The sequence below is a fragment of the Brassica napus genome, assembly GCF_020379485.1.
Source record: "Brassica napus cultivar Da-Ae chromosome A3 unlocalized genomic scaffold, Da-Ae chrA03_Random_5, whole genome shotgun sequence".
Lineage (NCBI taxonomy): Eukaryota > Viridiplantae > Streptophyta > Magnoliopsida > Brassicales > Brassicaceae > Brassica > Brassica napus.
This window is the reverse complement of record NW_026013979.1, coordinates 1-12,094: the sequence shown is the minus strand read 5'-3', so window position 1 is coordinate 12,094 and position 12,094 is coordinate 1. Positions and strand designations below refer to the sequence as shown.

The 12,094-nt window shown below is 34.3% G+C and overlaps 1 protein-coding gene and 1 pseudogene across 1 annotated transcript; both read right to left on the bottom strand.

Annotated features, from left to right (window-relative positions):
• Positions 1 to 2,376: 2,376 nt before the first annotated feature.
• LOC125594151 (plant UBX domain-containing protein 12-like) lies at positions 2,377 to 4,516 on the bottom strand. The gene has a single exon (XM_048770467.1). It carries the CDS (start codon positions 4,411 to 4,413, stop codon positions 3,967 to 3,969), a length of 447 nt encoding a protein of 148 aa, XP_048626424.1. The 5' UTR covers positions 4,414 to 4,516; the 3' UTR covers positions 2,377 to 3,966.
• Positions 4,517 to 5,671: 1,155 nt separating this feature from the next.
• Positions 5,672 to 11,164, bottom strand: LOC125594150 (annotated as a pseudogene).
• Between the last annotated feature and the right edge of the window lie 930 nt (positions 11,165 to 12,094).

Sequence of the window (12,094 nt, the reverse complement as noted above, 5' to 3'; positions counted from 1 at the left end):
CAATTTAATATCAACTTAGATATTAATCTCCTTAAGATTATACTTGTATTTTAGGTTTGGTCATATTTAATCAAATTATTTGTATGGATTAAATCTTTGACTAAATAACATAAGGAGTTTGTTGTAATTTCACTAGTTTTTTTTTGTTACTTTTGCATTTGATTGAATGTGCGATATACTTTTGTATTCAAAATCAAAATTTGAGTCATTTTTGGTAATTTTCCCTAAAGTTATTGTATGTAATATTGATGTGAGCATTCTTTGCAATGTTTCAATTTTGTTGTTGTTCGTGTGCTTGACCTAAGTTATATTAGTGCTCAACTATTAATTTTTCTGAAAATAGAAAATAATGGCACAAGGAGTAACATATATCAAAACATATCTAATTACAGATATTGTATATTTACACCTATATCCTTAGAAAAAACCAGAAAATAATACATTTTATATTTATTGTTGTTTTTAATTTCTTATACTGTATATTTATTTATTATTTAGCTTTTCTTATATTTGTTTCTTGTGTGCTTTGATGAACCATTGTATGCCTTGATTCTGAACATGTGTGCTTTGTTTCTAGTGTACTTTGATGAACCATTGTATGCCTTGATTCTGAACATGTGTGCTTTGTTTCTAGTGAGAATTTGATCTTTGTTGTAAGGGCTTTGTTTCATGTGCGAATTTGATCTTTGGTTAATAGTTTTTAAACACATTGTGAACTTGAAATTGCAGAGTGAAAGTGTGAATGGAACGAAAGCAGGACAGAAGGAAGCCAAAGAACCGAGTCTTACTACAGAACCGAGTTCCTCGAGAGAGCTCTGTCTTGTGAGACCTGCAGACGACTTACCGAGTGATGATCTTAGCGTTCTTATATTGGACAAACAAGTTTTCACTGCTTCAGATTTACTCTTGGAAGAAGCTAGAAGGCAGACAAAGAAGGAGACTGCTATGGTGAATCTCCGTGAAAAAAGTGAGCGAGAAAGGAAACTTGCTCCCATACAGCAAACTCCTTTTAACGGAAACAGCACTGCCAAACAGATCATTCACATTTTCCAAAAAAAATTACAGAAAACCCTGTAATTATGTCACGTTCGAAAACCACAACACATCCCTCAGTCAGATTGTCAACATATACACCGGACTTGACATCTTTTCTAATCTTAGTACAATGTATACTAAAAACAATGAAGAAAGGTTTTTTCTCCTTAAAAATGTAAATCTAAAGTTGAAGATGTAAGTTCTATTTACCATCAGTCTTTTAAAGTCAGGCTTTGTTATTTGATCGTTTGTATATCTGCAATTAGGCATGGAAATTTGTTACTGAACAAGAAATTTGAACCAAACCAGAACCAAAAATCTTAATCCGTATTCGATCCGATTTATAAAAAATATATCAAAAGGGATTATGTAAGGTGGTATTTCAGATATCAGAGATATATGAACCTGATCTGAATCCGGAAGAATATCCAAAAAATCCTCAAATAAGAAAATTAACTTTTATCTCAATATACGAACTACTATTTGAGTTAAATATTTGCAACTTAAATAAGTACTGAAATGTAGAGATTCCAGACGGACCAATCTGCTTCCAACTATCTCAATCCGTAGGGGGTTAAACTTTTATACCGACCGCGCCGGCCTACCATAGGTTGCGATTTGTGTATATATGTTCAAGCCTGCTCCGTATAGCTAAGCAGTTTTGCGAGCCAACCCGTGCGTCTCCACTTAAAATAGGTTATGTAGTTTTCATGCTATGAATGTCAGTTTAGAATATGCATTATGGAGTTTTTCTTATATAAATAATATGCATTAGATTGAAAGCGTTCATTTTTCAAAAGAAAAACGATAAAATAATTATAGAAAAACGAGAGAGGATAAGCAAATATGCTTTACAATATTCTTATCATTTGAACTATTACATATAATAGGCTTGTTTGTAATTATCAATCCAACACATGTGTCCAAGCATAGGCATTGATGTTGTTCTTTTTCTAGTTTAAGCCTAGTAAAAAACTTTACTTCATGTTTCTGGTATTAGTGTAGACTGATTCCAGACTAAGAACAAGACTAAGCCCAAAACTCGAACGACTAAATTCATCGCCTATTGGACTTGGCAGACACGTTGATTTCGTATTTACTGACGTTCCTTTGCAAAACGACGATCATGTGGTACGTTGTTGGCATATAATTTTTTACGAAAATAAAAAAAAAACTGAATTCTCCTCTATTTTTTTTTCCTAATCTGTGAAGAGTTACGGTAAGGCTACTCTATCTTTGGCTGATGATGGTCGGAATACAGTAATGTGCATCAAATTTAATCCGAATAGCTCAACAGCAGCAGCAGTTTCTGCATAATCAAGTACTTGGCGAGTGATAATATGTTTTCAAAGCCTTTATATGAGTCTACCCTTTATTGTGTCGTCCAAAAACAAAACCTAAAAACCGATGTTTGATTTCTCTCTGTTGTATTGTTGTTTTGATTTTTATGAATTGGGATGTCGTTTTGTTTTCGTATTGGATCCAAGCTGGTTTTTTTTGAAACTTACATAGATCCAGTCCAAATTAGAGGAAAGTTTTAGTTTGACTTAATTTTACTTAAAGAAAGTTAAAAGGTATTTGTTCAGAATGAGAGAGTTGTTTCAGTTTGCAATTATAGGATTTTAAATGGAACCTAAAATCCATATTTTAATGAGGGAATACAAAGCAGAGGAATATATCATGTCTATTTCTTTTTGGGAAAATTGCTAAAACAGAACAAAAAATAGCATGGTTGTTCATTTAGTATAAAATATTTTTTGTCCATTTTTTTCCATTTTACCATTTCAATTTCTAAAACTTAATGAAATAAATAGTTTTATGAATCAAAAAATTTATGCAAAAATACAAACAATTGATAAAATACTCATATACGCAAACTGATATTTTTTTGTTGAAAAACTTGATAAATTTAAATTTTAAATTACGTTATACTAAAAGTAGATTTTGTCTTCTACGGAAAATGAGTTTTGTAGAAATTGAATTCCGGATTAAACAAGTTCATATCTATTTTTTTAGAACGAACAATCTACTTTTAATTAAACTTCTAAAAATAGGGAATGCGAATTCTACTAATTGTATTAGCTACTTTTTCTACGAATGCAGTTTCTACTTTTACGAGGTATTCTAAAATTCTAGAAATACGAAATCTAGACATTACATGAGGTAGAATCTGCTTATGGAATTTTTGTCTTGGTTCTACGCAGTGTAGAAAGTGTAAGAAGGCTCAAGACATGCAAGAGTAAGAACACATGTCATCCCTTGCAAATGTTTTCTTTTCAGAATCTATTGAAGAGAACTTGCCATATATGTTAATTAGATCTAATTGAAAAAACAAGAACATTAGTTATATAATGATACCATAGTTGTTATAGAGCATATGAAAGTTCAAAAATGTTATTCTTTCTTTGTGCACAAAGTCAGGAAGCTCCTATGGTTTTAATGTAATGATCAACTGAAGACCACAAGTTGTCCTGAGAAATAAACATGTCGACGAAGTTGTCTTCAGTTTTTTACTTTGTTTTTGTATAAGTTCTCTTTCTTTATGCTTTTAAGTTTTTATTTCATGTTTTTGTGTTATGGATTTGAAATCAAATCCACAATTCAAATATATTTCCTTTTATACTTTTCGGGTAGATACATGTAATTTAAGAAAATATTAGGAATTTTAATTATTTTCGACACGTTTGAGTTACTTTGACCCCGTTACCAACTCATAGCCGTTACAAGAATAATGTTGACGAGTGATATTTGCTGAAGTTGTTGTCATAATTGATTAACTAAAACCGTAACCATGGAAAGGTGATACATGTTCTATGATAGACTTTGAAACAGTTTGTTTTGTAAATCGATTTGATCGAATCTTTCCGATGAACTTGAGATTACAAAATACAAACTAAGTAGCAGAAGCAAGAAAAAAAGAGAGGTTATTCTTCACATCCAAGTCACAGAGATCAAAGAGTTGGCAAGCCCAGATTGTTCGAAACTCGTGTAATATCCGTAATAAAGATTCTTGTAATAACCCGGAATGGCTTGAAACAGCTTGAAAGGCTTGTTCCTCTCCGATTGATCCATCTGGGAGTAGCAAAACGACCAGAGAAGCTGAACCGATTCTGATTTCAAGAAGTTTCTCTGCACTCTTCTCCCGTCAGGTAATCGAACGCAGATCCTACACAAAACGCTTCTATCCCAATCGCTACTTGGCTCTTCGGACAATTCCGGGTATCCAATAACCGCTTTTGGGAACAAACATGTTGTTGTTGTACTCTCGGTCGCTGCTGCTACGTCGGAAGAGCGTTTTGGGCGTTTGGTATCGACCGACGGCGATGAATTCTCCGCTAGCGATTGGCGTTCAAGCATCGCGAATGCTCTTTTTGCCATTGGATGGAATCGAACTGTTGATTTCCATGTAAGAGGGTGTGAGTGGATGTTGTTGCGATTGCAGCTTCTCTATTACTTATAGGCGTGGAGAAAAAGAACGACGTTCTCGTTTCGCTTCAAAATGGATATTTTCCTTTTGTTTAAAAAAAAAAGGATATTTTCTTTTTTTTTTTATTATTTTCAACAGAATAAATTATGGATATTCAACTTTCTTTTTCTTCAAAATATTGAGCTTTTCCATTTTATACGGACTATAAATTGATCGTCAATTCTCTAAATATTCCTCAACTACTACATTTTTCTGTCTTTGATAACTAATAATTACTAACTATTTTCTTGTGTTTCAAAAAAGAAAAATACTAACTATTTTCTTATAATCTTGCGAAAAGAGCCAAACTAGTTCATTAGAGAAAGAAACCCCAAATTTTACTTTATTTGTGTGTTATATGTTCTGAGCCGAATTGAACCTGTTTCTTATAGTTTTAATCGGTTCCCAGTTTTGTTCCCTTGTGATGACCATGAAAGAGTACAAGATACAGTGCACCTTCCATGAGCCAATACCCATGCAGCCATGCTTAAGCTAAGAGGGCTGCACTGCACAAACAGTGTCTCCATCTGATGAAGGCATGCTCTCCACTTTTGTGTGATTATGTGACTCGTACGGTACGAGAATCTTCACGTATTACATAGTTAAATCGGTGATCAGGTTCGCCGATGTTTCATAGATTCACGTAAAAATGCCAAATATTCACTTTTTACCGTATATATCTGTCAACTAAGGAAAGCCCTTCAATGATTAAGGTAAGAATCTTCACGTATTACATAGTTAAATCGGTGAAAATCCCAATGGTTTCCGATAATTCAATGTTGCAATTTAAGGATGATGCATACCTGCCAGCCGATGAACCTCTTGGGTCTATAGAAGCAACCCTAAGCCTCATTACCTCAAACTTTTGGCTTTTGCCTTGCTTATGAGATAAAGAGGGGCCACTCTTCATGAAGTGTGGTATGTGTTGGAACTTTTTTTTTGGATTTTGTATTTATGAAGTAAACGATAAGACACATTGTTCTCATTGCGACAAATAGGAGATTTGAAGTATACGGGAGCGTTAACTTTGTGGCTTGCCACAAAGTAGCAGAGTTGGGTTGTAACTAAGGTTTAGCTTTCTCAAAAAACAGATGCACTTGTTGTAAACAAATCAGTTTTCTTTGAATAAATTTAACATATATTTAAAAAAAAAAAAGATAAGACACATTGTTGAGGCGGTTATGAACTTTTATTGTAGAATAAATTGATATATGGTCTGGACAGTACAATATTGTTGGCACAGAATTATGGAAGCATATATTCTTACAAGTTTACATATGTACTTTCACACCCAAACTATGAATCTTTTATGGAAAACAACACAAGAAATGAGAGAGCAATAATACTTTAAGCAAGTTTGAAAAAGATGCATATATTCTTGATTATACTTGAGCAGAAGGGAAGCTGCGAAATGGATCCCCAAGTGCAGCCACATTCCCAGGACGTGAGAACACTACCTGTAACGTTGGCCAAAACGCATGATCAAGTATTCAAATAATGTCTTTATTGAGTGACACTGAGGAAAAAGCATGGTTAATACTCATATGTGTAACCTGATAGTTTCCAAGGGTAAGAGTCTTGAAACCAGCTGCACAGTAGTCAAAATAATATTCCCATGTTCTGATGAATTTATCGTCGAATCCAAGATCATTTATTTGTCTGCAAAGATAATAAGTTGGACATATGAGAAAGCATATGATTATCAGAACATAAAACAGAGGAAATGTTTTTAGTATTAAGCTTACTTCTGTCTCTCCAAGAAGGTCTTCCTCCACAATCTCAATGTTTGGTAGTAATGAATCCCAATGTTCTCAACGTTTTCAATGCTGATTTTTATTTGGGTGTAAGAAAGGTTGAAGGAAAGAGAAAGTAGAGAAAATGCACTTGAAACTAAACACTTGATAAAGAAAAGACTTTACCATAGTCTAGAAGAAGATGCCATGGCTGAAGTAACTCTGGCTAAAGAAGGAAGGCATCCACCAGGGAATATGTATTCTTTTATGAAATCTGAACTTAGTCTGTACTCATCATAACGCTCCTCAGGTATTGAAATGAACTTTTATGGTCAAAACATTATAAAAAAAGATCAATGATTGTGAAAACATGAGACTGGAAATTAGCTGAAAATGAAAAAAGAAAATGTTACCTGCAATACAAAAATGCCATCTTCTGCAAGTGCAGCTTCACAATGTCTAAAAAACGTCTCCATGAATTCATGGCCAACAGCTTCTAGCATCTCACTGAAGTTTCCAAAATGTTTTATTATAAGATAGATTACAAAGTTACATATACAGCAGATAAGAGAGACAATATATATTACCAAGATATAATCCTGTCATATTTGTGAGCATCAGATAGTTGGCGATAATCGCAGAGCTTAAACTTAATCCGATCCTGGTGATTAAGATGTTATATTGTTAGTCATAGGATATGGAAATCAATACCAAGATCCAGAGATGGATTCTGCTAACCTCAAGTCCAGCTTCTTTCACTTTTTCTTCTGCATACTTAAGTTGTTCAATAGAAAGTGTGATGCCAGTGTATTTGCATCCAGTTCTTTTCACAACTTCTATGGCTAAAGTTCCCCACCCGCATCCGATTTCTAAAACCTCATGATTCTTCTCAATCCTTGCCTATAGTGAAATGTTTTGCCATTAAAAACAGAGAATAAAAGAATCCTGGTTCTTGATTTAAATCAAGAAACACTTTTCTATAGACGTTACCTTATCAATTAGAAGATATATTTTTCTCATTTGTGCAGTTCTCAGATCTTCATCAACCGACTATAACATGAAAATGGAAAAAGGTTGTAAGTCAGAATCAGAGATATTAACTGAAAAAAATAAAATAATACCCCACCTTGAATACTGCAGAGGAATAAGTCATGGTATCATCCAGGAACAAAGCAAAAAGCTCATTACTCTGCATAAGTACCCAACCATGAAGCAAATCAAAAACTCAGAGTAGATATGTTCGTTTGACACATAGTGAATGTAAGGCACAAGAAAACTTACAAGGTCATAGTGACGAGAAATGTTCCTTCGAGCTTGGGTTAATGTGTTCTGCCTAGAAAAATGCTTTAGAAAATTATTTGCAGATGCTAAACTGGCAGTCAGGAACATCGGTGTCCACCATCCCCTATGAGATCAAACACAGGTTTTTGTAATGTTGTGACAAGTGAAAGCTTACTTAATAGCTTAGCTAAAATTTGAATCATCCTTTACCTTTTCTTAGCAAGTTTTGAGTTTTTTGAGTTCAATTCTTTGTTTGCAATAAGAATCTGCAAGTTTATGATGGATGTCATAAGTTTCTATACTCATATCTTTATGCTTCAATAAGTGTATTTACCATACCATGATCAGATCCAAAAGTCCTCTTTCCTTATCAGAAAATGAAAAATCTCCATTGATATAAGCATCAGCAAGGCCTAAATCTGCCTGTGTCATAACCTATGGGGGAAAAAAACAATAAAGAATCCAGCTCTAGAGCTTTAGAGAAAAAACAAGTTTCACTGATTGCAAGAACTAATCTAAAACCAGTGTCCTATGTGCAAACCTTCCAGTAAAACTGAGGACTGTGGACTTCAAGGATAGATTTCAAGTGACAGCTTGAATCCTTTCCTTCAAAAGTGAACACTGTACCTCCTTCTTCATGTATTCTGTAAGGAACTAACTAATAAGTATATGTAATACTGAAGAAATGATATAAGATGAAACTAGGACGTTCAAGACAAGAGAAAAAGACTCACGTTATACAACCGGTTGATATGAAATTTCTCAAGAATTTAGTAAAGAAAAACCGAGCCCCTTTCTCGGTTACAGATGGGACCATATGTTTCGGGTTGGTAAAAGTTGTAACCATATCTTTTCCTAGCAGACATTGTGAAGCCGCCATGCCAGCCTGACATAATATTAACAAACTTCTGAAGTTAAAAATAAAACTCACTAAGAGGAACTTTGAATTGGATTAACTATAGAAATGATCAATGCCTTTAGTCCTTCTTCATGGAAACCATAACCTGCAAAAAGGTAAATGAACCACATTAACTAACATTGACAGGGACTAAACATAGGGTTTAGTTCATTTTATTTAAGAAGTTAGAATGAGTTTTATCTTAAAACAAATTTGATTAGTACTACAAAATCCAGGTGTTACCTTGATATGCACCACAGAACCATATACCACGCTTCCCTTGAATCTGGTATAGCTCTTGTGAAGCTTTCCAAGTGGAAACGGAGGGCACAGGATGACTAGTGGTCCATTTGAACAATGTTTTCTTCGGTGTATATTCAGGATTAACAGTGATAAAGAATGGATCATGTTCCTCTCCAAGCTTCTGTTATAGAAAAAAACACACTTTCAATCTCATTTTCTTCTATGTTAAAAAGCTATCCAAATGCTGTCAATGTACCTGAATTATATTGAGCCAATATGTAACGCTCGCTTTATTTTCAGAACTTCCTAGGAAATTCCAAGCGCTCCAAGCACCAGTCTTCCGTGGCATCAGGTCAGTGTCACGGTGGAGATAAAGATCGCTGCATTGAAACAAGTTAATGAGTCTCCATAATCTTGCTTAGATTAGATTATTACAAGTATGGGTTTACCTGTCAGTGTATTGGAAAGCACCAAGAACCCTAGTCTCCTCATAAGTAACTTTATCTCCAAGTAATTTCAAAGCATCTGGTGCGTGCACAGCTAATATGCAGCTATCGAATATTTGTTGAGATCCATCTTCAGTTGTTACTATGACGCAACCATTCTCAGATGTCGCAACAGATTGTACATTGCAATTTGTTATAATCTTGCATCCTCGTTTCTCCAATTCTGCCCTAACCTGATCCGCAAGTAATCTGAGTAACAAAACCAATATATATATAATACATGCAACTTTAGTAATTTAGAACCTTTGCCACAAAAGTCTGAGAACGTCCTGCAACGGTCAGCCCTCTGGCCTCCCAAAGAGCTGAGAAAGAAATGATAAACAAAGTTAAGAAAGCACTCTTTTATCAAAATATATATACTTACAAAAATTAGAAAGTACTTTAGACAGATTTATGTATGAACCTGAAGCAAATGGTGGTTACGACAAAACGAAAGAACAGAGTACGCCGAAAGGTTGAGAACGCTCTCTGATGAACCTGACCATATCAAACCACATACTGGTACCTGTCCAATAACATAATCTTAGCTTTAGAAAGAAAAAAAACATAATTTATTATTTTATTTGTTGTCCAAGAAACTCTCATGAACATACTATCTCACCAAGTAAGCCTTTTGAAACACGTCAGAATACCCATGAGACTTGAGAAACTCTCCTAGGGTGTCTGTTCTGTCGACATCAAGGTTACGCCAGGTCTTCTAGATATTTTTGTACGTCTTCCTTGAACTTTTTTGTTTCTCTGATCATCTGCCAGAAATACGGATTGAGAATGTTTCTCTTCTGAGCAAACAAGCTTGAAAGGCCGTGGCGGCATCCCCATTCGTAGCCTCGGCCATTGTCAAGGCTCACTGAGAAAGACATATCAGAATCCTCCATGTCTACCTCTAGATTCTTCAAGAATCCCATCATGTTCGGATGCGTAACCTGATTACATAGATAGTCATGATCGTTATCCAATTTTTTTTTTTTACGTATTTTTAGTTTATTACTCCCGAGTCACGAGACTCACGAGTCACGACCTATCAAAACGTCTAGGCGGCCCTAGCAGAGCCTATACACCACAATCAAAGCTACAAGAGATTTTCTATGCATTTTGGCCCACATATACATCATCAGGTCTGTGCAATTCAATTATACATATATAGTAATCTTATTTACGTAAATAGCAATTTTGTTAAGTTGCTGCTATTAGCAAATAACAAAAATTTGTCTACACAAAAATTAGTCATGAAAGGTATCTGGTGACTTGATTAATTTATCGTTAAAACACTTTAAACTATATAGTTTTCAAGTAAATGATTAAATGTGTTCCCTAAAAAAGTAAATGGCCAAAACGAACCATTGTTCAACACGAAATGACAGATTTAAAAGACTCAACATGATAGATAGCATGTTCATATGATGGAAATTGAAGTTTATCTCATGGAAAAGGAGCGTATAGAAACGCGTCTCAAAATGTTTAATGGGCATAGGACTATAGGAGTAAAACTTCTAAAACGAATGTGTGTCTATCTTTTGTTCAAAACTTGCTATTTACTTATAAAATACTATCCATATATATTCATTTCCACGCACATACCGTTTATATATTTACTAAGAAAATGGAATTTGGGTGGCTTTCGTTTTAATAATTCCAGATAGAGGCAGAGCAAGCATACGTACACTATTGAAGACTGTGAATCCAAGGTCTAAGTCAACGCCATCAAAACGCATCGTTCTAGCATGACCTCCCAGAGAGTCCTCCTTTTCGAACAGCACCAACTCCTTAACTGCGTCATCTCTTGCAAGAACGTAAGCACTTCCCAATCCACTTACCCCACCTCCGATCACCGCCACCTCATTTTTATTCGTTTTTCCTATTTAAAAGTTATTTTCTGAAAATCTTGGACAAAACCGACTATAGAATGAATTAATGAATAATTAATTCATATAGACAAGAAAATACCTGTTTTTGTGTGCACAAAGTGGATTTGATCTAAAGATGGGGACTTGTTGAAATACATGCGCCCATATTCTGCTAACTATATAGAAATAAGCCTGAAACTTAAGGCGTGTCCGGGGTAACATTTGATTTTTGACTTGTATAACTAATTCCTTAATAAAAAATTATTTATAAATTATTTTAAATAACGCCAACTCATTCTAGTTTAATTTCAAGACGCAAACGACATAACCCCGGATACGCTTGTTCTTCGCAACAATTCATTGATTCTTAAAAGGATATTATATTTGGTATGAATATTTACGAAAGAAGAAATACAAGTCGATCATGTGGTGTCTTAGCTGGTTTATTCTTATATGAAAATATTTATACGCAATTCATGAACAATTTTTTTTAATATTTAGGAGTTGTGTCAATTTTGGTACCATTCAAAGTTGAAACCAAAATTTCATAATTATTTGAAGCATAAAGTTATTCAGTTAGAAATATTAGTTTGACCGACTCTCTTCTGACAGCAACAGCTCTTGTTTAAAATAATGGAAGGCCGCCTTAACAAACGAGAAACAAATTGACATTGAATACAAATTTATTCAATAATACCGTACTAGTATTATTTTGGTTTTCATATAGAAAATAAGATTATTTTCTTATTGTATATTTTTGATTATATGGGTATCTACTACTTAAGCCACTTGACTGGTTTGTATGGCCGACTCTGACTGGAGTTAAATCGATTTCGCGTGGAAAATTCTCGAGCTGCCTCACAGGTAGTATAGTTTCTCATATACCAGAAGCACATATCTGATCAAGGCGTCACAGGCAGGGTCGGTCAATTAGAAGGAAAAGTGATGTGACAGTCCAGGCACTGTTCCAGGAACAAAAAATACTTGTGCGCTCTCCTTTTCTTAGATTCTAGTAAGTTTCTCATATTCTTGGTTAATAAAATACTTGTCCTCTGTTTCAAAAGAATAATCAAAAAAAATACTGTTTT